General features: G+C 47.2%; 1 protein-coding gene across 1 annotated transcript in view; it reads left to right on the forward strand.

Annotated features, from left to right (window-relative positions):
* Positions 1–25,130, forward strand: part of LOC146669036 (receptor-type tyrosine-protein phosphatase gamma-like) — a 368,084-nt gene that overhangs the window by 260,705 nt on the left and 82,249 nt on the right. The window contains exon 5 of the mRNA XM_085405467.1: positions 14,094–14,189. Coding sequence (XP_085261593.1) covers positions 14,094–14,189 — 96 coding nt within the window. The remainder of the gene's footprint in view (positions 1–14,093; positions 14,190–25,130) is intronic.

Genomic DNA, 25,130 nt, shown 5'->3' on the forward strand with positions numbered 1-25,130 from the left:
GAGGGTGATTTATTGTTAATAACAAACACAAAGTGGAGATGGCAAACAGAACTAAGGACGAAACTAAACTGGGATAAACTACACAGAGGAGTGGCAAACCTGAACATGAAGGGAGAACAGCAGGGAGAACACGCAGAGGATTACACCAGGTAGGAACACAGACGACGCGACGAGGAGCAGAGGAAATCACACGCTATAAATACACAAAGAGACACTGGGAAATCACACACAGATGGGGGAAACAGCTGGACCTGATTAACCTGACGAGACAGGGGAACACTAACACCAGGGACCAACAGAGGGAGCACAAACCCAGAACCCAGTGTCTAAAATCCCAAACACAAACCATCCCAAAACAGCCATGAATAATAATGAAAGTAATAACAATAAGTACATAAACATAAAGTCACTGAGTCATGGTCGCAGGACCATGACAGTACCCCCCCCCCTCAAGGGCTGGCCCCCGACAGCCACAGAAACACACCACCAGATCCGGGCGGGCGGCAGGGGGCCCAGGACGGAGGGACCGGACCACGACCACGGACGGAGGCCCCAGAGTCCCAAAACAAAGATGAACACAAAACCCACAGGGGAGCAGAGTCCAAAGCACAGTTCAGGAGGCCGTCCACGAAGAAGGCAGCGGCGGCGCGTAAAAAGTTCAGGAGGCCGGCCGTGCGGAAGGCAACGGCGGCGCATAAAGAGTTCAGGAGGCCGGCCGTGCGGAAGGCAACGGCGGCGCGTAAAGAGTTCAGGAGGCCGGCCGTGCGGAAGGCAGCGGCGGCCACACAGGCGATGGCGGTCCGGGGGCCGGCCGTGCGGAAGGCAACGGCGGCCACTCAGGCGATGGCGGTCCGGGGGCCGGCCGTGCGGAAGGCAACGGCGGCCAGTCAGGCGACGGCGCTCGGCCAGTAGCCTAGCCAGCGGTCCAGAAAACGGCCGTTTAGCTCCAGACCCAAACGAGGCTGGGCCAGGCGAGGCTGAGGGCACGGAAGCCGGGACCGCAGCAGGCGGAGATGATGATGCAGACACAAAGGCTGGACCAGACGAGGATGCAGACACGAAGGCTGGACCAGGCGAGGATGCAGACACGGAGGCTGGACCAGGCGAGGATGCAGACACGAAGGCTGGACCAGGCGAGGATGAAGCCGGACCAGACGAAGATGAAGCCGGACCAGACGAAGATGAAGATGAAACCGGGCCAGGCGAAGATGAAACCGGGCCAGGCGAAGATGAAACCGGGCCAGGCGATGAAGAAGCTGCAGCTGAAGCTGGGCCAGGCGAAGCTGACGCTGTAGCTGAAGCTGGGCCAGGTGAGGATGAAGCTGGACCAGAATCAGGCGAGGATGAAGCCGGGCCAGGCGTGGATGAAGCCGGGCCAGGCGTGGATGAAGCTGTAGCTGAAGCTGGGCTAGGCGAAGCTGACGCTGAAGCTGAAGCTGGGCCAGGTGAGGATGAAGCTGGACCAGAACCAGGCGAGGCTGAAGCTTCAGGCTGAGGCGTGGCAGTAGCAGGTGGTAGCGCTGCAGGTGATGATACTGCAGGAGGCGGCGCTGCAGCCACAGGTGGAGAAGCAGCCACAGGTGGAGAAGCAGCCACAGGTGGCCGGACGGGATCCTCGGGCCCCCCAGCAGGCGAAACAGGAGGCTGGACGGGCTCCTCGGGCCCCCCAGCAGGCGAAGCGGGAGGCTGGACGGGCTCCTCGGGCCCCCCAGCAGGCGAAGCGGGAGACTGGACGGGCTCCTTGGGCCCCCCAGCGAAAACAGCCGCAGAACCAGTGGGCACCGGGGCCCCCGGCACACATGAAACAAAGCCAGTAGGCACGTGGGCCTCTGGCACACATGAAACAAAACCAGCAGGCACGTGGGCCTCTGGCACACATGAAACAAAACCAGTAGGCACGTGGGCCTCTGGCACATGTGAAACAAAACCAGTAGGCACGTGGGCCTCTGGCACACATACGGAGGGCTGCAGCTGCGCAGAGCACTGACCCTGCTCAGGCAGTGACAGCCCGGTGCAGTTCACAGCTGGCATCTTGGCCACCAGGGGTCCAGAGTAAGCTGAGGGTAGTAACCCCGCCTCTGGGGAAGCCCCGGAGTGAGTAACAGTCACTAATGTTGCCAGCTGTTGAGGAACAGGTCCGTAATGTAACAGTTCATCTCCCTGCCTAGAAACAGCGGTGGAAAAACAGTGTGAAAACTGTGATTCAGCTATTACCGGAACCGTGGGTTGTAGCGATGCTAGCGGTGATGGTGGCGGCTGAGTGGCTAACTGGAGCGGCGGCAGAACAGGCAATTGCGCCCCCAGGGAGGCTAACGGCTGAGCTACTGACTGGGGAGCTTGTGGCCGAGCACTGAACTGAGCCGGAGAATGGCGATAAAGTCCTGGCTCAGAAGGGGTGGCAGAGACACAGTCTGTTAGTCTTGCAGAGGGTCTGTACACGCCCACTTGGGAAGGATCAGTCACCACGAAGGTGGGTAAGCGATCCATACAGTCTCCCATCTCGCTCTGAATCGCCCCAGAAAACAAAGTCCCGGAAACTGGGGAAGCCAGAACATGTCGCTCGCTCACCGCCTCGGGCTGCTCGAAAGTAAAAGCAGACGGGGGGTGAAGTCCGAGGTCCAAAAGGAGGAACTCCCGCTCCCACGAACAAAGCGAGCCCAGAAGCCATGGGAGACCGGTCACCAGACGCTGTAGCCGCCTCTCTATAGCGCGCTGGGACGTGCCACCCGGGCTTTCCAGCCACAGGTTGATCAGCTCCTGTGTGGCATCGATTAGATTTTCCCGTAGCTCCCTGGACGGGTTAAGCGCTGCTGGGTCCATGTTGTGGTCGCGTCGTACTGTCACGGTCCGGGGCAGCGGCCGTGTGGAGAGTGGAAGGAGGACCCAAAACGCAGCACTTATTCAGATGTGAGGGTGATTTATTGTTAATAACAAACACAAAGTGGAGATGGCAAACAGAACTAAGGACGAAACTAAACTGGGATAAACTACACAGAGGAGTGGCAAACCTGAACATGAAGGGAGAACAGCAGGGAGAACACGCAGAGGATTACACCAGGTAGGAACACAGACGACGCGACGAGGAGCAGAGGAAATCACACGCTATAAATACACAAAGAGACACTGGGAAATCACACACAGATGGGGGAAACAGCTGGACCTGATTAACCTGACGAGACAGGGGAACACTAACACCAGGGACCAACAGAGGGAGCACAAACCCAGAACCCAGTGTCTAAAATCCCAAACACAAACCATCCCAAAACAGCCATGAATAATAATGAAAGTAATAACAATAAGTACATAAACATAAAGTCACTGAGTCATGGTCGCAGGACCATGACACATATAATGTTTGTTTTTGGTTGGCATTTTGCTATTGACCCACAGGTTTCTGTAAGAACATACGTAGGCTGCCATGACAGACCAGTACTTCCGCAGTCCGGTTACTCAAAGTGAGAGCCAGCGTTCACTCGTTGCTAACAAAAAAATCGTTTACTTTGTGCTGTAATTAGCGGCTTTACCTGTTCGAGGATGAGCTCAATTGCTAACTTTACTGTTGCAGTGATGGCGAGGTTTCATTGGTGCTTTGCTAACACTAGACTTTATTGAACTATCAATAAAGTCTTGGTGTGCAAGGTGATATGGTGCACACTGGGAGTTCACATTGCACTGTTGCTCTGCCCTGTGACGTCTGTCTTAGTTTATCTTAGTTTATCTGTCTTAGACGTTTGGATTCAAGCCTCTTTTCTGTCCCTGCATTCCACCTGCGCTGCTCGTCTGTACATGCAAGCCTCGTCTTTCCACTCATCACAGCGTTCTGCACCTGCAACAAACATTAATAGTATTTTCTCACTGTCAATACTCAAGATTTAACATCATGAGGAAATTTACACTAACAAAAGTACTACTGTGTCTGTTTATATCAGTGGTGGACAAAGGGCTGGTGTCCTGCATGTTTTAGATATGACCCTGGGTCAACACACCTGAAACATATCTAAACCACTGAAATAAAAGTACTGGCAAGGTCACCCATATTTTCCATTTCATATCAATAGTGAGTTGCTTTTTGATAATTTTTGATAATTTTTTTCAAATTATTATATTCTGCATATACTACGCAGTGTCACATTTTCTTATAATATTTTATTAAAATATTATAAGAATATTAATTTTATCTTTGTGTGATTGTACAGCATACAGCCCACACAAAGTTTAAACAATGAGTGGCTTCCACATGTAAACAGTCAACAGCTCCACGCAGCACTTACCCACATAGCAAAGTTGGTATGGCCCGGACCTAGCCCACACAGTGTGCTTACACATGGTCCACATACCCAAAAGAATGACGGCCCTTTGGTGCCCCAGATCTGGTTTGCCAGATGTGGTCCACACATGGGTCAGCACAAGGCCAGTTGCAGACACACTGCTGGTCCTGCGCTGGCCCAGAACAGTTTCAGCTCTGGACCCAGATGTCAGCCTAATGTGTACAATAATCAAGCCATGTACTAACAACATGTGCCAGAACATGCAAAATAGTGCGAAAGTAACATGACGAAACTCTGTTCAGATAGTGAGTGACTCTTATATAGCACTTTTCTGGTCTCCCAGAGTACTCAAAGTGCTGTATACAACATTCCACATTCAGTCAATCACACATCTTCTTTAAACTGAGTGCTTCCTAACTACATTCTTACACATTCAGACTCTTGACATGCAGACTGGAGGAGCCAGGGATCGAACCACTAACCTTCCAATCAGGAGGTGACATGCTTTACCTCCTGAGCTACAGGTTTTGGATAAAGTGTACACTCACAAACCTGTCAAACATGCATTTGAAACGTTAGCTACCATAACAGTATAGTATTGCAACATGGCATATGGGTCTTCTCAAATAGGAAAATAGGAACATAAATAATGCCATCATTGCCAGACATGGCGCACATCTGGTTGACATACACTCTGCCATTACACCAGTCAGTCAGAAGTGCCAGCTTGATGCCAGATCAGGGCTAGACCTGTTTTCTATGGGCCTGGGCCACATAAACCAAATCACAATCGAGCCCGATATGGCATGCCATCACATAGACAGTGCCATCTATGCCACGCCTGGCCCATATCTGGATGACATACATCTTATCATGCCAGAAGTCAGCCAGCAGTGCCAGCTTGATACCAGATCTGGGCCGGACTTCCTTGCTATGTGGGTAACTAGATAGCAGCATCGTGACTCCTCAATCACAGCCTTCCAGAGTTTCTGTTTCAGTCATTTAAACATTTTGATATCCACATAGGTGATATACCTTCCACAGAGTAACAGCTGCATGACTACATGATTTCCCGCGATTTCCAGTGATACAGGAACAGCCGGGTGTCTCGACTACTCCACTTTCCGCCACAGGGGGGTGCAGAGCCATTGCAGGGGGGAGGGGGGTGCGGTATGAATGTGAAAAACAATAACAACAAAAAAATGCTTGGACATTGGGGCGCCCACACAACCGCAAAGCAGGAGATGAAGCATTGCCAAATATGTTCCCAAACCAACTTCCTTCCAATCCAAATACTAGAAAATATGATGAAGCATGTCTTCCCTTTGGCTTCACCTGCACAAGTACAAGGTAGGTCTCCCTGACAGAATTTGTTTCCCCTGTGTGAGGAACACACGCTGCGCTGTCCAAATCACGGACAAACAGTAGCCAACCTTCTTGATTTTGATTTTGATTTTGCCTGAGCCAGAAATATTATAATTCTGATCATGTATCAGTACATTTCCATATTTTTATATCTATAAAAAGACAACTGACACTCGTGAGACTTTATCAAAAGTGTAAGCATCACAGCAGATGCCTTTGTGTCAAAGTAACTGAGGATAAAACACAGAAAAACATGAAGGTGATTTTCCTTGCCTGGGATTTTATAGCAGATAACTTTAAAATTATTCTGCAATTTTAAAAAGTACAAATTTCTTCAGTATTGAACAGCAGAAATTAGGCTTTCTTGTCCAAGATCAGTAAAAAATCAGTAAAAAAGTCAAAAAAAAAAAAAAAGGACAGCGGCTGAGAGCGCTGTAAACAATGGTAGACTGGTGGGTAATAACCGAATGAATAATGCAGAAAACAGAGATTTGAGATGGGAAACTGTTCTTGAAGTACACAGAGAGAGCTGTGCATGAAGTGTGATTTTATCACACTGATGGTGATAAAAGCAAAACAGCAAAAGTCAGAGGGAATTAAGGACGACATTTATCAAATGTGAAGTGTAGTTTTGATCTTCTTTTGCTGCTGGTTCAGTGAATTTTGGTTGGAGAGAGACGAAACCTGCAGCTCAGAATCTACAGGGAGTGCAGAATTATTAGGCAAATTAGTATTTTGTCCACATCATCCTCTTCATGCATGTTGTCTTACTCCAAGCTGTATAGGCTCGAAAGCCTACTACCAATTAAGCATATTAGGTGATGTGCATCTCTGTAATGAGAAGGGGTGTGGACTAATGACATCAACACCCTATATCAGGTGTGCATAATTATTAGGCAACGTCCTTTCCTTTGGCAAAATGGGTCAAAAGAAGGACTTGACAGGCTCAGAAAAGTCAAAAATAGTGAGATATCTTACAGAGGGATGCAGCAGTCTCAAAATCGCAAAGCTTCTGAAGCGTGATCATCGAACAATCAAGCGTTTCATTCAAAATAGTCAACAGCGTCGCAAGAAGCGTGTGGAAAAACCAAGGTGCAACATAACTGCCCATGAACTGAGAAAAGTCAAGCGTGCAGCTGCCAAGATGCCACTTGCCACCAGTTTGGCCATATTTCAGAGCTGCAACATCACTGGAGTGCCCAAAAAGCACAAGGTGTGCAATACTCAGAGACATGGCCAAGGTAAGAAAGGCTGAAAGACGACCACCACTGAACAAGACGCACAAGCTGAAACGTCAAGACTGGGCCAAGAAATATCTCAAGACTAGTTTTTCTAAGGTTTTATGGACTGATGAAATGAGAGTGAGTCTTGATGGGCCAGATGGATGGGCCCGTGGCTGGATTGGTAAAGGCAGAGAGCTCCAGTCCGACTCAGACGCCAGCAAGGTGGAGGTGGAGTACTGGTTTGGGCTGGTATCATCAAAGATGAGCTTGTGGGGCCTTTTCGGGTTGAGGATGGAGTCAAGCTCAACTCCCAGTCCTACTGCCAGTTTCTGGAAGACACCTTCTTCAAGCAGTGGTACAGGAAGAAGTCTGCATCCTTCAAGAAAAACATGATTTTCATGCAGGACAATGCTCCATCACACGCGTCCAAGTCCTCCACAGCGTGGCTGGCAAGAAAGGGTATAAAAGAAGAAAAACTAATGACATGGCCTCCTTGTTCACCTGATCTGAACCCCATTGAGAACCTGTGGTCCATCATCAAATGTGAGATTTACAAGGAGGGAAAACAGTACACCTCTCTGAACAGTGTCTGGGAGGCTGTGGTTGCTGCTGCACGCAATGTTGATGGTGAACAGATCAAAACACTGACAGAATCCATTGATGGCAGGCTTTTGAGTGTCCTTGCAAAGAAAGGTGGCTATATTGGTTGCTGATTTGTTTTTATTTTGTTTTTGAATGTCAGAAATGTATATTTGTGAATGTGGAGATGTTATATTGGTGTCACTGGTAAAAATAAATAATTGAAATGGGTATATATTTGTTTTTTGTTAAGTTGCCTAATAATTATGCACAGTAATAGTCACCTGCACACACAGATATCCCCCTAAAATAGCTCAAACTAAAAACAAACTAAAAACTACTGTTATATATATATACACACACACACACACACACACACACACACACACACACACACACATATATAAATACAGAGACAAATATAAATAAAATATACAAAGGGGATAAATAGAATAAATAGGAATAAAAAATAAAAATACAAGTGAATTGCACATTTCAAGTATTGAGTCTATTGCACTGTTGACTATTTACAAAAAGTATTGCACAAGGTATTGTACAGTGAGGTGCAGAGGCACTGCAGCTTAGTTGTTCCCCCCTCCTTTGTCCTCCTGTTTCCCCTCCCTCTCCCCTCCAGAGAGGAGTTAAACAGTCTGATGGCGTGTGGGACAAAGGAGTTTTTAAGTCTGTTAGTTCTTGTCTTTGGGAGAAGCAACCTGTCACTGAACAGACTCTTCTGGTTGTTTATGGCCGTGTGCAGAGGATGCCCAGCATTGTCCATAATGTCCATCAGTTTCTTTAATGTCCTTTTCTCTGCCACTGTCACCAGAGTGTCCAGCTTCATGCCGACCACAGAGCTAGCCCTCCTGATCAGTTTCTCCAGCCTGGATGATCCTTCTTTGCTGTGCTGCTCCCCCAGCACACCACAGCATAGAAAAGTACTCCAGCAACCACCGACTGGTAAAACATCCTCAGGAGCTTCCTGCAGATGTTAAAAGACCTCAGCCTCCTGAGGAAGTACAGTCGGCTTTGGGCTTTTTTATACAGGTGCTCTGTGTTGCATGACCAGTCCAGTTTATTGTCCACCCACAGCCCGAGGTACTTGTACTTGTTGACCACCTCCACCTCCTCCCCCTCTATCTGAACTGGCAGTGGACCTTCTCTGGACCTCCCGAAGTCCACAACCAGTTCCTTAGTCTTTGAGGTGTTGAGTTGCAGGTGGTTTGTGTGACTCCATGCGACAAAGTTCCTCACCAGACTTCTGTACTCCTCTTCCTGATCATCCCAGATACACCCCATGATGGCCGTGTCATCTGCAAACTTCTGACACCCCCATGACAAACCATGACACCCCCCTCCTCCAATCCCTCTCTCAGCAGCAAGACATCTCCCCCCCTCCCCTCTTCCCAAACATCTCCCAGTGTCACAGTGGATCAGGTCAGGAGACAACTGAGGAAGCTTCGCCCCAGAAAGGCAGCAGGCCCAGACAAGGTGTGTCCTAGGATGCTAAAGGCGTGTGCTGCTGAACTTGGGGAGCCGCTACAACGAGTCTTCAACCTCAGTCTGCGACTGGGGAGAGTGCCCGCCCTATGGAAGACATCCTGCATCGTCCCGGTCCCCAAAAAGAACCGGCCCGATGAGCTGAATGACTTCCGACCGGTGGCACTGACGTCACATCTTATGAAGACTCTAGAGCGGCTCTTCCTCAACCTCCTCCGACCACAGGTACAACATGCCCAGGACCCACTACAGTTTGCATACAAGGCGGTTGTCGGAGTGGAGGATGCCATCCTGTACCTCCTACACAGAGCCCACTCACACCTGGATGGGGGAAAAGGCACGGTCAGGATCCTGTTTCTTGACTTTTCCAGTGCCTTTAATACCATCCGGCCCTGTATGCTTCAAGAAAAACTGAACAGGATGGAGGTGGACCCCTGCCTGGTGGCTTGGATCTCCGACTACCTCACCGACAGACCACAGTACGTCAGGCTGAAGGACATCACGTCTGACACAGTGGTCAGCAGCACAGGAGCACCACAGGGAACTGTGCTGTCCCCTCTTCTCTTCACCCTGTACACCTCTGACTTCTGCTACAACTCTGAATTATGCCACATTCAGAAGTTTGCAGACGACACAGCCATCATGGGGTGTATCTGGGATGATCAGGAAGAGGAGTACAGAAGTCTGGTGAGGAACTTTGTCGCATGGAGTCACACAAACCACCTGCAACTCAACACCTCAAAGACTAAGGAACTGGTTGTGGACTTCGGGAGGTCTAGAGCAGGTCCACTGCAGGTTCAGATAGAGGGGGAGGAGGTGGAGGTGGTCAACAAGTACAAGTACCTCGGGCTGTGGGTGGACAATAAACTGGACTGGTCATGCAACACAGAGCACCTGTATAAAAAAGCCCAAAGCCGACTGTACTTCCTCAGGAGGCTGAGGTCTTTTAACATCTGCAGGAAGCTCCCGAGGATGTTTTACCAGTCGGTGGTTGCTGGAGTACTTTTCTATGCTGTGGTGTGCTGGGGGAGCAGCACAGCAAAGAAGGACTCATCCAGGCTGGAGAAACTGATCAGGAGGGCTAGCTCTGTGGTCGGCATGAAGCTGGACACTCTGGTGACAGTGGCAGAGAAAAGGACATTAAAGAAACTGATGGACATTATGGACAATGCCAGGCATCCTCTGCACATGGCCATTAACAACCAGAAGAGTCTGTTCAGTGACAGGTTGCTTCTCCCAAAGACAAGAACTAACAGACTTAAAAACTCCTTTGTCCCACACGCCATCAGACTGTTTAACTCCTCTCTGGAGGGGAGAGGGAGGGGAAACAGGAGGACAAAGGAGGGGGGAACAACTAAGCTGTAGTGCCTCTTCACCTCACTGTGCAATACCTTTTGTGCAATACTTTTGTAAATAGTCAACGGTGCAATAGACTCAATACTTGAAATGTGCAATTCACTTGTATTTTTATTTTTATTCCTATTTATTCTATTTATCCCCTTCGTATATTTTATTTATATTGTCTCTGTATTTATATATATGTGTGTGTGTGTATAACTCTGTAACTTCTGTCGGTGCTGTGCTTTTTTGGAAATCGAATTTCCCAGAGGAACCCACCCGAGGGATTAATAAAGTTCTATCTTATCTTATCTAATCTAATCTGATTTGTTTTTGTTTTGTTTTTGAATGTCAGAAATGTATATTTGTGAATGTGGATGGAGATGTTATATTGGTTTCACTGGTAAAAATAAGTAATTGAAATGGGTATATTTTTTTTTTTTGTTAAGTTGCCTAATAATTATGCACAGTAATAGTCACCTGCACACACAGATATCCCCCTAAAATAGCTAAAACTACAAACAAACTAAAAACTACTTCCAAAAACATTCAGCTTTGATATTAATGAGTTTTTTGGGTTCATTGAGAACATGGTTGTTGTTCAATAATAAAATTATTCCTCAAAAATACAACTTGCCTAATAATTCTGCACTCCCTGTAGATGCAAAAAAGACACAAACACAAAGCGAAGGACCAACCGAAGCATCAGAATCAGTGAGCTGTCGGCTTTCAGCCCCAACGGCGTGTCCGTTGGGTGAGAAAGCCAAGAAAGAGAAAGCTGATTCTGATGCTTCGGGTCCGGTCTATGTTTACCTCTTTGTGTGGAATCTGTTTACCTGCTCTCATTTGCTGTTTGGTGTTTGCTGAGATTCTGGCATTTCTGGCAAAATACATTTATATATTTAAAAGTCGATTCAGGATTTCATGAATCGATATCACTTTATTCAAGCTACTCACCTCCCTCTTCCACCTGCACTTTCAAACGTACACACAAAGGACTATGGGACAAGTACAGGAGCACGGCCAATCATAGAGGTGCCGCCCCTGACTATCTCTGATTGGGACACACGATAGGGGCATGATTTGTGTCACTTGTTGACCACACAGAGACTTTCAGAGTTTTTTTTTTCTTCTCTTTCCTTTCATCACAGGCAGCACTGCCATCAAGCTCACTGCCTGTCAATTTGTGCATTTGCATTATTTCCATCGTGTGGCTGCAGTTGGCTATTGTTGCTGAAAGTTGTGCTTATTTTAGTCTCATCGAAAAGTGTAGTTGTCTCTGTCAGAGAGTGCCTGTGTCCTGTTAACAATAAGTGGAGCTGGGAAAGCTGAGAGGCTAACAGCTTTTTATCTGGTGCTTTGTATATGCACATTGTGGATAAGCCGATGGTCTGTGACTAAACTGTAAATGGATGGGAGAATTAATGTTTCAATGAGATTCAATCATTTACTTCAGTCAATATCATGAGCATGAAAAAGAAGGTTTTTTTTTAAATAGCCCAATTTTCTGTTGCCTACATTGTAGAGCGTGGCTTTGCTTCCAGACCTCAACAGGAACATTAGCACACTCGGGGATTAAAATGTGATTCAGCCAATGGAGGAACCATACAATCTTAGTGGCTCTAGGGAAAACTGACAATAATTTCTATTGAGAGCTCCAGTAGATTTTCTTAGTGTACAGGCTGTGATCAGCAGACCTGCTGCTGCAGCTACTCTGAAGTTTACTGCTCTTTGTGAACTTACACAACTGAATTCAATAAACTCATCATGTTACCGTGAGCCAAACTGTTTATTTAATTAATTTAGTATGATTTATTTAGCACCAAATTACAAAACAGTAATTACCATGAGGTGCTTTATATTGTAAGGTAGAGACCTTAAAACAATTCACTGCACTAGACTACGAAGTGTTAATATACATCAGGTTTTTTTTGCAGGATGTTTCACAAAATGAAAAATCATAAATTCACATCATGTGCAGATTTAATATCTGATTTAAAAAATGAGAAACTACATGCATACATTTAATTAGCAATTTATCAAATGCCTCTGAACACTGCTCTTCTTCTTCTCCTGTCCTGTCTTTCTTACATCTTTCTCCATCTCTGATTGAAGTCAGCTCTCACTCTTTTCTGTCTCTGAACAGAAGCTGGATTTTTAGCTACTGTGGCAAATACCGTGTGAAACAAGCTGCACATAAACATTATGTTTACTGATATTTGTTGAGCTGATACAAATGTAGCATTTGAAATTATGTGCCCCTTATGGCCTGCATGGTAAATGGCCTGCATTTGTATAGCGCTTTTGTAGTCCCTAAGGACCCCAAAGCGCTTCACACTACATTCAGTCATTCACCCATTCACACACTTCTCCCTTATAAAGTATTACTCACCTTATGCTCGCTCGTCTTCTGTAGGGATAGCTAGATACTTAAGTATCGCGGCCAGAACATCTGAACATCTGCATTCCCACCAATGTTGTGGCACTCCAGACTATGGTGCCTGAATCCCCTCAGTGAGATCATTAACAAGACTGGCTACGGATACCGACTACGGAATGGAGCAGTTGTCAGCCACCTCCTCTACATGGATGACATCAAGCTGTATGCCAAGAATGAACGAGGATATCCTTCATAAAGATAGCTATAACTTTTGATAGAAGATCAGATACACGTATATATGGCTTTATCTTATAGAATTCAATATCCCCTGTTGATACAGACGGACATAATGGTGGTGGCTAAGCAACTGGACATAATGATGGTAGACAAACAGAAGAAGACGGCCGTAGTGATAGATGTAGCGGTTCCCAATGACACCAACATCAGAAAGAAGGAACACGAGAAGCTTGAGAAATACCAAGGGCTCAGAGAAGAGCTCGAGAAAATGTGGAGGGTGAAGGAAACAGAGCCTTCATTAGGAACTCAGCAACATTAGAGGCCAACTAAGGATCTAACAAGGAGATGCTCTGTCCACACTGCTGTTCTGCATAGGCCTGAACCCTCTCAGTGAGATCATTGACAAGACTGGCTACCGACACTGACTACGGAAGGGAGCAGTTGTCAGCCACCTCCTTAACATGGTTGAAGCTCGATGCTGAGAGTGAACAAGACATTGATTCACTGTTCCACACCACCAGGATATACAGCAAAGTTATTTGGAGTGGAGAAGTGCAGTCGGATGGTAACAAAGAGAGGGAAGGTAGTTAGTGCGATCCTCTCAGTTCTATCTGAAGGCAACATTGCAAACCACCGCAGAACCACTATCCAGGATGAAACAATGAACATCAATGAGTACATCAGGAAGATCGTCACAACCAACTGTGTGCTTAGTGAACACCTCAGGCAGGAGAAATCCCAAAAAGAAGAGGAGCAAGAGGAAGAACCATGCAAGGACAGGTCCCTGCACAGTATGTACCACCAACAGATAGAGTAAGTGGCTGGCATCCAGAAATCCTACCAGTGGATAAAGTTGGACTAAAAGACAGCACAGAGGCAGCACAGGAGCAAGCTCTAAGATCCAGAGAGGCTGTGGTCTACCACACCAGGCAAAGCAGACAGGCTGTGTAAAGATGCCCCTGAGACAATCCTTCACATTGCACCAGCGTGCGAGATGCTAGCGCACAGGACATACATGGAACGTCATAACTAAGTGGCCAAAATTGTATATAAATCTAAATATATATTTCATGGCAGCTTTGGGTGTCTGTACACCTACAACATGTGAACTGCTGCTATACCTCCTGAGCCACAGCACCATAAATTAACATGGTTTCACTAGTTTTCTGTCTCACAAACTAATGTCAGTTTTTTCTTTTTCCACAGATGCAGATCTACATGTATAACTCAGATGACTTTGAAAGTCTCACTGCAGCACTCAGAGAGAAGAGAATCATTGCAGCCATGGCTGTTTTTTTCCAGGTAGGAAAAGGTTATGTTACTTACTCGAAAGATGAGGTAGATTTCAGTTGTGCATGTTCTTTCTTCTGGGTTGGGAATTTATCATTAATGTTTTACAGGAGAACTCACTGCAAAAAGAAAATTCTGTCAGTACAAGCTTTGTACTGACATATCAGAGGTTGTTGATACAATAACACAGTGCAGACATCTAGCAGACTGTCTAACATTATGTTACAAGGGACATCTAAGCCTTGTGAACTCATATTGCAACTCCAGCAACAAGATGCAGTGACCCAAAGTGTCACCGTTCTGGGTCCGTTGGACCCAGTATTTTGAGTTTATTATATTTCGGTTTAATTCTGCTTCATGGATTGCTTTCTTATTCTCATAGTGACGATGATTATTATTTCTTGTTTCTGTTTATCCGTGCTTAAGGATTTGTTCTCAGTTATATCTCACGTTTAGTTCAGGTTCCATGTGTCATTCTTTGTCTGTCTCTCAATGTAAAGTCTGCATGCTTGTTTAGTAATTCATGTTTCCTGTTTTATTGTGAAAGTCTTTGTCTTATGTTAGTGTGTGCAGCTTGGTTCCCCCCGTCTCGTTAACCCTGATCTCTCCCAGCTGTGTCTCCCTCCTGTTGCCCATTCGCTGATTACCACCCTGTGTATATTAGTCCTGTGTTTTCCTGTGCTCAGTGTCGCGTCGTACCATCAGATTATGCCTGTGTGTTTCGGTTCTCCATATTCCATGGTCACTTCATGTTTTGTTTTCGTACCAGCAATAAAGCTGAGGTTTTTGAGTGTCAAGTTAGTGTCTGAGTCCTGCGTTTGGATCCTCCTCTCCGCCTGCCCTGACACAAAGTCTCCATTTCAACTTGTGTTGAAAGTGTGGACTTCAAACAATATACCAGCCATGTAAAACCACAGTTATGATTAAAAATACACGCAATGTTTCTGAAAACATATATGTTCCAGCCATATGTTCTGCACACTCGGGTAAAGAGAGGGGCTGAGCTGGGGGAGGCCACTGGACAGACCTGGTGCTCCTAAACGTACAGTGAGGGTGTGCTGGGAATGTCTAGCAGAGGCCCCAGTCCGCCCCAGATCTTCAACGCACACCTTAGGCAGAGCTTCAACAGCATTCCAAGGGAGACTGGGGACATCTGAATGAGTCTGAATGGACCATGTTCAGCACCTCCATTGCCGAAGTTGATGCACTGAGCTGCGGCCGCAAGGTGGTTGTTGCCTGTCATGGTAGTAAACCCCCGAACCAAATGATGGACACCAGAGGTGAAGGGAGCCACCACGCTGAAGAAGAGATTCTGGCAAACCTTCAGGCGACTCAGGAGGGGAAAGTGGTGCTCAACCTGTACTGTGTATAGTGCGGGTGGAGCACTGCTGACTTCAACTGAGAAAATTGTTGGGCGGTGGAAGGAATACTTCGAGGACCTCCTTAATCCCACTGACACGTCTTCCATAGAATGGTAAATGGTAAATGGCCTCTATTTATATAGCGCCTTACTAGTCCCTAAGGACCCCAAAGCGCTTTACATATCCAGTCATCCACCCATTCACACACACATTCACACACTGGAATGTAGAAGAAGCAGAGTTGGATGACCCGCCAATTTCCAGGTGTGAGGTCACTGAGGCAGTTAATCAACTCCTTAGTGGCAGAGCCCCTGTGGTGGATGAGGTCCGCCCTGGATTCCTGAGGGCTCTGGATGTTGTAGGGCTGTCCTGGCTGACACGTCTCTACAATGTTGCATGGACATCAGGGGCGGTACCCCTGGACTGGCAGACCGGGGTGGTGGTCCCCATCTTTAAGAAGATGGACCGGAGGGTGTGTTCCAGGGGTATCACAGCCTCCCTGGGAAGGTCTATGCCAGAGTGCTGGAAAGGAGAGTCCGTCCATTAGTGGAATCTCAGATACAGGAGAAACAATGCAGTTTTCGCCCTTGTCACGGAACACTGGACCAGCTCTTTATCCTCTTCAGGATACATGAGGGTGGATTGGAGTTTGCCCAACCAGTCTACATGCGTTTTGTGGACTTGAAGAAGGCATTCGACCGTGTCCCTCGGAGTGTCCTGTGGGAGGTGTTGCGGGAGTATGGGGTGTCTGGCCCATTGCTACACCATTTGATCCCTATACAACCATTGCAAGAGCTTGGTTCGCATAGCCGGCAATAAATCAAACTCGTTCTTGGTGGGTGATGGGCTCTGCCAGGGTTGCCCTTTTGTCACTGATTCTGTTCATAATTTTTATGAACAGAATCTCTAGGCGAATTTCTAGGCAAAGCCAAGTGATGGAAGGCTTTCACTTGGGTGGTCTCAGAATGTCATCTCTGCTTTTCGAAGATGATGGTTCTGTTGGCTTCATCGGTTGATGGCCTCCAGGTCGCACTGGAATTAAGCGGCGGGAATGAGGATCAGCATCTCCAAATCTGAGGCCATGGTTCTCAGTCAGAAAAGGGTGGAGTATCCACTTCGAGTCAGGGATGAGTTCTTGACATTCTTCACGCACACCCTTGCATTATACATGCTTATCTTAGGCAGTAGTATCAGAAGGTACATAATACATTTTCACTGCTGCGCAGTGGATACCCAACTTTATCTATCCATCAAGCAAGACCTTTACACCTGCTGTTTATTTTATTGACACACATGAATTAGATAAACTGCATTTCAGATAAAACTGAGGTTACGTACGCGACCCTAAAAATCCTTTAAATATGGTGTGTTTTTTGGCCTTTTTACAGCTTTATTTCAAAGGGTACATTAAAGAGTGATAGGAAAGCAGGGGGAGAGAGAGAGGGAAAGCATCTCAGCCATGCGGCATATGGTCGCCTGCTCATCCCAGTGTGCTAAACCGTGTCCTTAAATATGGTGTTTAACTAGATGTGTACTCTAGATGGCATTACCTTGGCCTCAAGTAACATTGAAGGATATTCTGGTCAAAAAATGACTTGAAGATTCTTCAAGATTCTTCAAGTCATTGAAGAGAATAAAAATATATGTTTAATATGCAAACTGGTTTCTTGCATTTGAGCAATAGCTCCAAAATTAGAGACATCTTGTCTTGCGAAACTATTTCATGTGTTAATTACTTCTAGCCTGGACAACTGTAATTCATTTTCAGCAAAAGCAATTGATACAAAATTGTAACCCTACTTACAGTTTTTAAGCAAGAATGACCAAACTCTCACTAGGCCAGTATCAGATAATCTAAGAGGTATAAACATCAATAATGAAGGACCACACCAGGATAAACAGTGGATAAAATTATATATTTGACACACCGCAGCTGCAAATAAATGTACTTAATACAATAAAATAAAATACAAAATATCTCCCCAAAAATAAATTAAAGTGGGGCCAGACCCAAGACACGCTGGAGAGATTATATCTCTCAGCTGGCCTGGGAACGCCTTGGTGTTCCCCCGGATAAGCTGGAGGAGGTGGCTGGGGAGAGGGAGGTCAGGGGCTTCTCTGCTTGGGCTGCTGCCCCCGCGCCCCTGCCCCCAGATAAGCGGAAGAAAATGGATGGATGGATGGCATACAGCTTTTCTCTGAGTCAAATGTTTGAATGAATGTCTGATAACTGATGGATCATCAGGGCCCATTCTATGTTTGTTTAACTGTTTGTCCTACCACACTCTGGTGAAGAAGGAACGTTTGAAGTCCTGCAGGTACCTGTTCCAACACACAATGGAAATGAAACTCTGGCTTCAATACAACCTCAGCAATCTTAACCACTCTTGGGTTGGCTCGCCATCCAGTTAACTGGAACTGTGGAATCGCTACTGTTCAATGGAGTTTTGCTTCAGACTGGGTTCGTCTGTCGAGTTATCCTTTTACCAGATAAAAAAAAACCTGACCAAAGAACAGGGTAAAATTCTAAAGAACCGACCACTGCAGCAGAGTCGCTTGCAAGTTCCAGCAATTCAGCTTCGGTAACATCAGTTTGCCAAGCACATGGCATTGTATGAGCATGAACGCAATGGCAACTGCGGAAAGTCATGTCAAGGTCAACAGCAAGGGTTGCTGGGAGCTCATTGCTGATTGCCCAAGTTACACAACAACAAATCATCTTATTTGTCCACATCTTCCTTTAACCCCAAAAAGCACATGACGAAATTGTTTACATCATGCACACCAAAAATTGCTTTCGACTGCTCTTTTTTTGCAGAAAACATGTTTTGCAGAAAGCCATACCTGTTGCCCGACCCGGTATGCGAGGGCCAGAACGCGGCGGTGTTCTCTTGTTCTGCTCGGCGGTCCTCAAAAGGGCAGTTCGGGTGGCACACAATACCTGTCGGCAGTGCCGCATGTGGTGCTTAACCAAAGGAACCGTCAATTCCCCTTCTGACACAGAGAGAAGCAGGGGCTGGTACCCCAGGGAGGCTGCAAATGGGGAAACTCCAGTGGCTGCCGACGTGCTAGCATTATGGGCATATTCAATCCAAGCCAGTTGATTGCTCCATGACGATTGGTTGGAAGAGACTACACAACGTAGCATCGCTTCGAGTTCTTGATTAGCTCGTTCCGTTTGCCCGTTAATTTGAGGGTGGAAGCCGGAAGATAAGCTGACCCCCAGTTCCTTACAAAACTCCTTCCATACCCGGGACGTGAACTGGGGACCCCGATCGGACACTATATCTTGGGGAACATCGTGGAGACGGAACACCTGCTGTGTCATAATCTTGGCAGCTTTCAGGGCTGAAGGGAGTTTAGGCAGAGCGATGAAATGAACAGCCTTAGAGAAGCGATCGATGATGGTCAGGATGACCGTGTTACCAGAGGGTGGGAGACCAGTGATGAAGTCCATTGTGATATGAGACCACGGGCGTCTGGGTACAGGCAATGGACGAAGGAGGCAGGAGGTGAACTGGGGGCCTTGTTACGGGCACAAACAGGGCAAGCCGCCACGTACTCCTGAGCGTCCTTCCCTGAAGTTGGCCACCAAAACAAATGTTGCAGAAAGGCAGTAGTGCGGTTTTTACCTGGGTGGCAGGCGAACTCGGCTGTATGGGCCCAGTGAAGGACCTTACTTCGGACTGCCGTGGGAACAAACATCCTCCCCTCTGGACCTGTCCCTGGATCAGGTTCTGACAGCTGAGCTTCCTTGATGATCCTCTCTATCTCCCAGGTCAGAGCCCCCACAAAGCACGAGGAGGGCAGAATGGGTTTCTCCTTCTCTTCAGGGTCAAGATCCAGGGTGAATTGATGTGATAACGCATCCACTTTGAGATTGCGGGAGCTGGGTCTGTAAGAGATTGTTAAGTTAAACCGTGTGAAAAATAGAGCCCACCTGGCCTGCCGGGCGTTCAGTCTCTTGGCTTCTTGGAGATAGGCTAAGTTCTTGTGGTCTGTCCAAATTACCACTGACGAGCCAATGCTGCCACTCTTCGAGGGCCAGTTTTATGGCGAGGAGCTCCCGGTCTCCAACGTTATAATTGCTCTCTGCAGGAGATAAACGTTGAGAGAAAAAGGCACATGGGTGTAACTCTCCGTTTACCTGTTGGGATAGGATTGCCCACACGCCTGCGTCCGAAGCATCCACCTCCACCAAAAAGGGTTGACTGAGGTCCGCCTGCACCATCACCGGAGCTGAGGAAAAAAGGTGTCTGAGTTTCTCAAAAGCTTGTTCAGCGCCGGGAGACCACTGGAATGACTGCTTAGGAGAGGTTAGTTTGGTGAGGGGCAAGGCGACTTGACTGAAATTGCGAATAAACCGTCGATAGAAGTTGGCAAATCCCAGAAACTTTTGCAGCTGCTTACGGTTCTTGGGTTCGGGCCATTCCACCACCTCCTTTACTTTCACTGGGAAAACACGAGGATGTCGTCTAGATAAACGAAAACGCAGTGATAAATGAGGTCTGGTAAAACATAATTTATCATGGCCTGAAAAACAGCTGGATCATTTGTGAGCCCGAATGGCATCACCAAATACTCAAAGTGCCCAAGGTGTCTGTTAAACGCCGTCTTCCACTCATCCCCCTGGCGGATCCGAATCAGATGATAAGCATTGCGGAGATCAAGTTTTGAGAAGATGGTTGCTCCCTGAAGGAGTTCAAAAGCAGAGGTGAGTAAAGGAAGCGGGTATTTGTTCTTAACTGTTATCTTGTTTAAACCTCGGAAGTCAATGCAGGGGTGGAGTGTCTTGTCTTTCTTCTCAACGAAGAAGAAACCTGCCCCAAGGGGAGAGGTGGACGGCCAGATTATCCCGGTCGCCAGTGAATCTGTTATGTAGCTCACCATTGCCTCATGCTCTGGTTTCAAGATACTGTACAGACGGCTAGTGGGCAAGGGAGCGCCAGGAAGCAAGTCTATCCCACAATTGTATGGACGATGGGGGGGGGAAGAGAGACTTGGCCTTTTCCTTACTGAACACTTGGGCTAGGTCGTGATATTCAGCCGGAACTGTAGTCAAATCGGGTGAAGCATCTGGTGACGACTGACTTGTGTGCGTCTGGCTAGCTGTAGCAGAACGTAAGCACTGTTCATGACACTGAGATCTCCACCCAGTTATCCTGCCCTTCCGATCTCCACCCAGTTATCCTGCCCTTCCTCCAATCGATCTGCGGGTTATGGTGTTTGAGCCAGGAGTAACCTAAAACTAGCGGAGTGTGAGGAGCCTTGAACAGGAACAGGCTGATTTGTTCAATGTGGTTGCTGGAGAGAGAGAGAGTTAGATCTGTAGTGCGATGGGTGATGCTAGCTAAGGGGGCACCATTAAGAGCCGCCACCTGGAGGACCTCTGGTAAGGGTTCAACAGTTATACCCAACTTCTGGGCCAGGGCTTCATCAATTAACTTGAAAATTAACTTGGTGGGGAAAGATGTTTGCGGTGACACCCGTCAATATCCCCACGGCTACTGATGGGCAGCCTCTTTTCCCGACTCTGGGCATTTATCAGCAGAGGAGAAGCAGCAGCTGTGCTAAGAGACGGTCCGGGCGGCAGAACATTAGCTGCGGCCCCAGGTGGAGTTAGCAAAATTTCTTTTAATTCAGCGACCAGCTGCCGCAACTCAGTTTGTTCATCAACAACGTGTTTCATAATTTTTTCATGGCGTCCAACATCTCACCTTGAATCGAGAGTTCCCGCAGAACCGGGACAGTGTCCGCTGGATCCATGTTGATGGCTGGAGTATTCTGTTAAGGATGGTGAGTTAGCGAACCCAAACGCGGACCTCTTGTTTAAGTTGAACAGTGTCTTTATTTACAGTGAAGCCAAAACCAATCCACAGTTATCCACAGTGCAAGTCCCTTCAGTGCTCCTCTCCTCTTCTCCCCTCGTGTGTCCACAAATCTCCTGGAATTCAGTGAAGTCTCCCCTTCCGTCTCTCCGTCTCGTTCGCTTCCTGGGAAAAAGGCAAAACAGACACGATTAGCCGCCCCCAGCGCGCGAACACTCTCTTTAACACTCTCTGAGCTTGAGTCACTACCAGGCTTGGTGCAATACTCCAGCGCTGTCTGTCACTCAGCCACACCATTAAATAGTCCTGCCACGGTGGTGGATAATTGGCAGCAGCTGGCGAGGAATCGGTCGCAGGTGAGGCAGCTGAGAGTGGCAGCACTTCCGGGTCAGAGGTCTCTCGTTGCTACGCGACCGCGTAACACTCGCAGAGGTGCGAGAGAGAGAAGAGGACAAACACACACACACAGGTCGACCGGTCGGGGCATCGTCCGACTCTGACAAGCCTCTGAGTAACACACTACATGTGTGGTCATATGTTGTGAACCGTAATGACTGGAGTGCAATCAAAAAGCCTAAGCAGAGAAGCCCAGACCTTCCTCTCCCCAGCCACCTCCTCCAGCTTGTCCGGGGAACACCAAGGCATTCCCAGGCCAGCTGAGAGATATACTGAATCTCAAGGCCCGGTAGGACATACCAGGAACACCTCACCCAGGAGGCAGCCAGGAGGCACCCAGGAGGCTTCTTTGTCAGATGACCAAACCACCTCAACTGGCTCCTTTCGATGTGAAGGAGCAGCAACTCTACTCTGAGCCCCTCCTGGATGACCGAACTTCTCACCCTGTCTCTAAGGGAGAGGCCACCACCCTTCGGAGGAAGCCCATTTCCGCCGTTTGTATCTGCAATCTCGTTGTTCGTTTTTGGTCACTACCCACAGCTTTTGGCCATAGGTGAGTGTAGGAACGAAGATTGACCTGTAAATTGAGGGCTTCGCTTTTACACCCAGCTCTCTTCACCAAAACAGACCGGTACAGTATCCACAGCACTGCAGCTGCACCACCAATCTGTCTGTCAATCTCCCACTCCCTTCTCCCGTCACTCATGAACAAGACCCCGAGATACTTAAACTCCTCCACTTGGGGCAAGAACTCGTCCCTGAGCACTCAACCCTTTTCTGGCTGAGGACCATGGCCTCAGATTTGGAGGTGCTGATTCTCATTCCCATCGCTTCACACTAGGCTGCAAACCATTTCAAGGCGAGCTGGAGGCCATCACCCGATGAAGACAACAGAACCATCATCCTCAAAAAGCAGAGATGAGATTCTGAGACCACCCAAGTGAAAGCCTTCCGCGACTTAGCTACGCATAGAAATTATGTCCATAAAAATTATGAACAGGATCGGTGACAAAGAGCAGCCCTGACAGAGCCCATCACCCAACAGGTTGCATAAGTGCATCGGAGCATAAGTGGAGATGACGGTCAGGACCTGTTCCCAAACGCGGAGGCACAGGGAGCAAACCCTTTCATCCACTGGGAGAAACCCCAATATACAGGCAGCAAGCCGAGGGGATACCAGGATACCCACCCCAGCCTGCCGCCTCTCACCAGGAGCAACTCTAGACGAGACAGAGTCCACCCCCTTTCCAGGAGACTGGTTTCAGAGCCCGAGCCGTGCGTTGAGGTGAGCCCGACTATATCTAACCGGTACCTCTCATCCACACGCACTAATTCAGGCTCCTTCCTCACCAGAGAGGTGACATTCCAAGTCCCAATTGCCAGTCTTGGTAGCCGGGGACCTCCGGCCGCCACCCGGCTCACAATGCACCCGAACCCTACAGTGCCTCCTGACTGCAGGAAGATGGGCCCATGTCCCTTTTTTGGGCTGTGTCCGGCCGGGACCCGGCCACCAGACACTTGCCCTCGGGCACCCTCCCCAGGCCTGACTCCAGGTAGGGGTCTCGGTAACTCTATCCCGGGCAGGGTGAACTGTTCCCTCTGTGGTCTTCTCATAGGGGGTTTCTGAATCACTCTTTGTCTGGTCTCTCACCCAGGACCAATTTGCTATGGGAGACTCTACCAGGGGGCAAAAGCCCCTAGACAACATAGCCCCTGGGAACGCTGGGATACACAAATCCCTCCACCACGATAAGGTAGCAATTTGCGGAGGGGTAAAATTTGATTAGAAAAATGCACTGCAGGTAAAAACCATGAGCCGTAATATTGAATCACAAGAATTAGTTATACTCCTAAATTCTTGAAAGATAATTCACCAAAGCCAACAGTTATCTGAGCAGCCATCCAGATTCAGTACAAAATATAATCTAAACTGCTAAAATTGTTCTTCAATGAAAGAATAAACAAGTTTACTTTAAACATTTTTAAAAAGTGCATTTTATTAGCTGATATTGGAATTATAATTCCAATATTTACATGAGACTTGAACTCATTAAATCCATATCAATTTTAAATTGTTTAAGAGCTTTAGAGCTAGAATAGTACGTAAAACAGAAGCAGTATGTAAAACAGAAGTATATCTGTGCCACTATGTACATGTCACATAAGCCACTAAAATGTTACTTCTGTGAAGGTCACCAACTTTCAAAATAGATAAACTTGGATGGATTACCGTGAGAGGAATCACTGTAGAAAGAGAGAGACTTTTTATAGGGAAAAAAATATGAGGACATCTCACATTCTACTGTGGTTTCTTTTTTTTCCTCTAATTTGTCACTGCATCAGCCTGTCCCTGGAGAGAAAAAGGGAGCTTTAGGGATGAATGAAGAGAGAGAGAGAGAGAGAGAGAGAGAGAGAGAGAGAGAGAGGTACATAATTTGAAAAGGGAGAAGTGGATGGAAAGAGAAATTGGGAGTAGGACATTGTAAAGGAAAGCACTGTGGCTGAGGATTTAAGGGGACGAGCCTGTGGGCCTTCAGAGACAAGAATTAATAATAAAACTCTAATTCCCACTGTCCTCCTTTCTTTTTTTCTTGTCCTAAATGAGTCTGTCTGCCATAGTCTCACTGTGTCTTTATGGTAGCTTTGAATTCTCTTTATCCACTTTCCCATTCATATAGCCTGTTTCTCTCACCAGGTGTTTATTGTAGTTCCAGTTCTTAACTTGTTCAGTTGTTTGAAATAACTACACAATTCATGTTTTTTGGGTAAGTTTGAGGCTGTCTCACGTTGCCTTACAATTAATTGTTTGCCATTTCTTTTCACGGGCTGCACACATATTGAAGTTGTACAGGTTAATGAAAAAAAAAAGTATTAGTGGAATTAGGGGGATGAGTTCTGCTGGTGGTTTGTGAAGCAGGTGATGTACAACATCTTTAACATGTTTTTGTATAAAAGCCACAATCAAGATGATGATACATTTGTTTAAATTAGCTATCATGGTTTGGTTGTGCTCAGGAATAACTGAACCCCAATAGAATTTGTAAAGAGAAAGTGTAGGTACTGAGCATCAGGGACAGTTTAGATTGAGGGATTGGGGGAGAGCAGCCACCTGATGCTGGTGCCTCCATAAGCAGCTCTGTATAGAAACAAAGAAAAGGAACCATCATGTAAGGACAGAGCCATGTATGGCATATACCAGTAGTAGATAGAAGAAGTGGCTGATATCGATAAATTCTTCTAATGACTGGACATAGATGGACTGCTCTGCCATGATTAGATCATGGTAATAGGAACAGGTTCCAAGCACAGGATCAATAGAGGCTGGGTTCTACCACAACAGACAAGACCTTGGAAAAGATGCCCCAAAG

This window comes from Rhamphochromis longiceps, linkage group LG5, assembly GCF_057381845.1.
Source record: "Rhamphochromis longiceps isolate RC_006_pf linkage group LG5, R_longiceps_female_GT1.1, whole genome shotgun sequence".
Classification (NCBI taxonomy): domain Eukaryota; kingdom Metazoa; phylum Chordata; class Actinopteri; order Cichliformes; family Cichlidae; genus Rhamphochromis; species Rhamphochromis longiceps.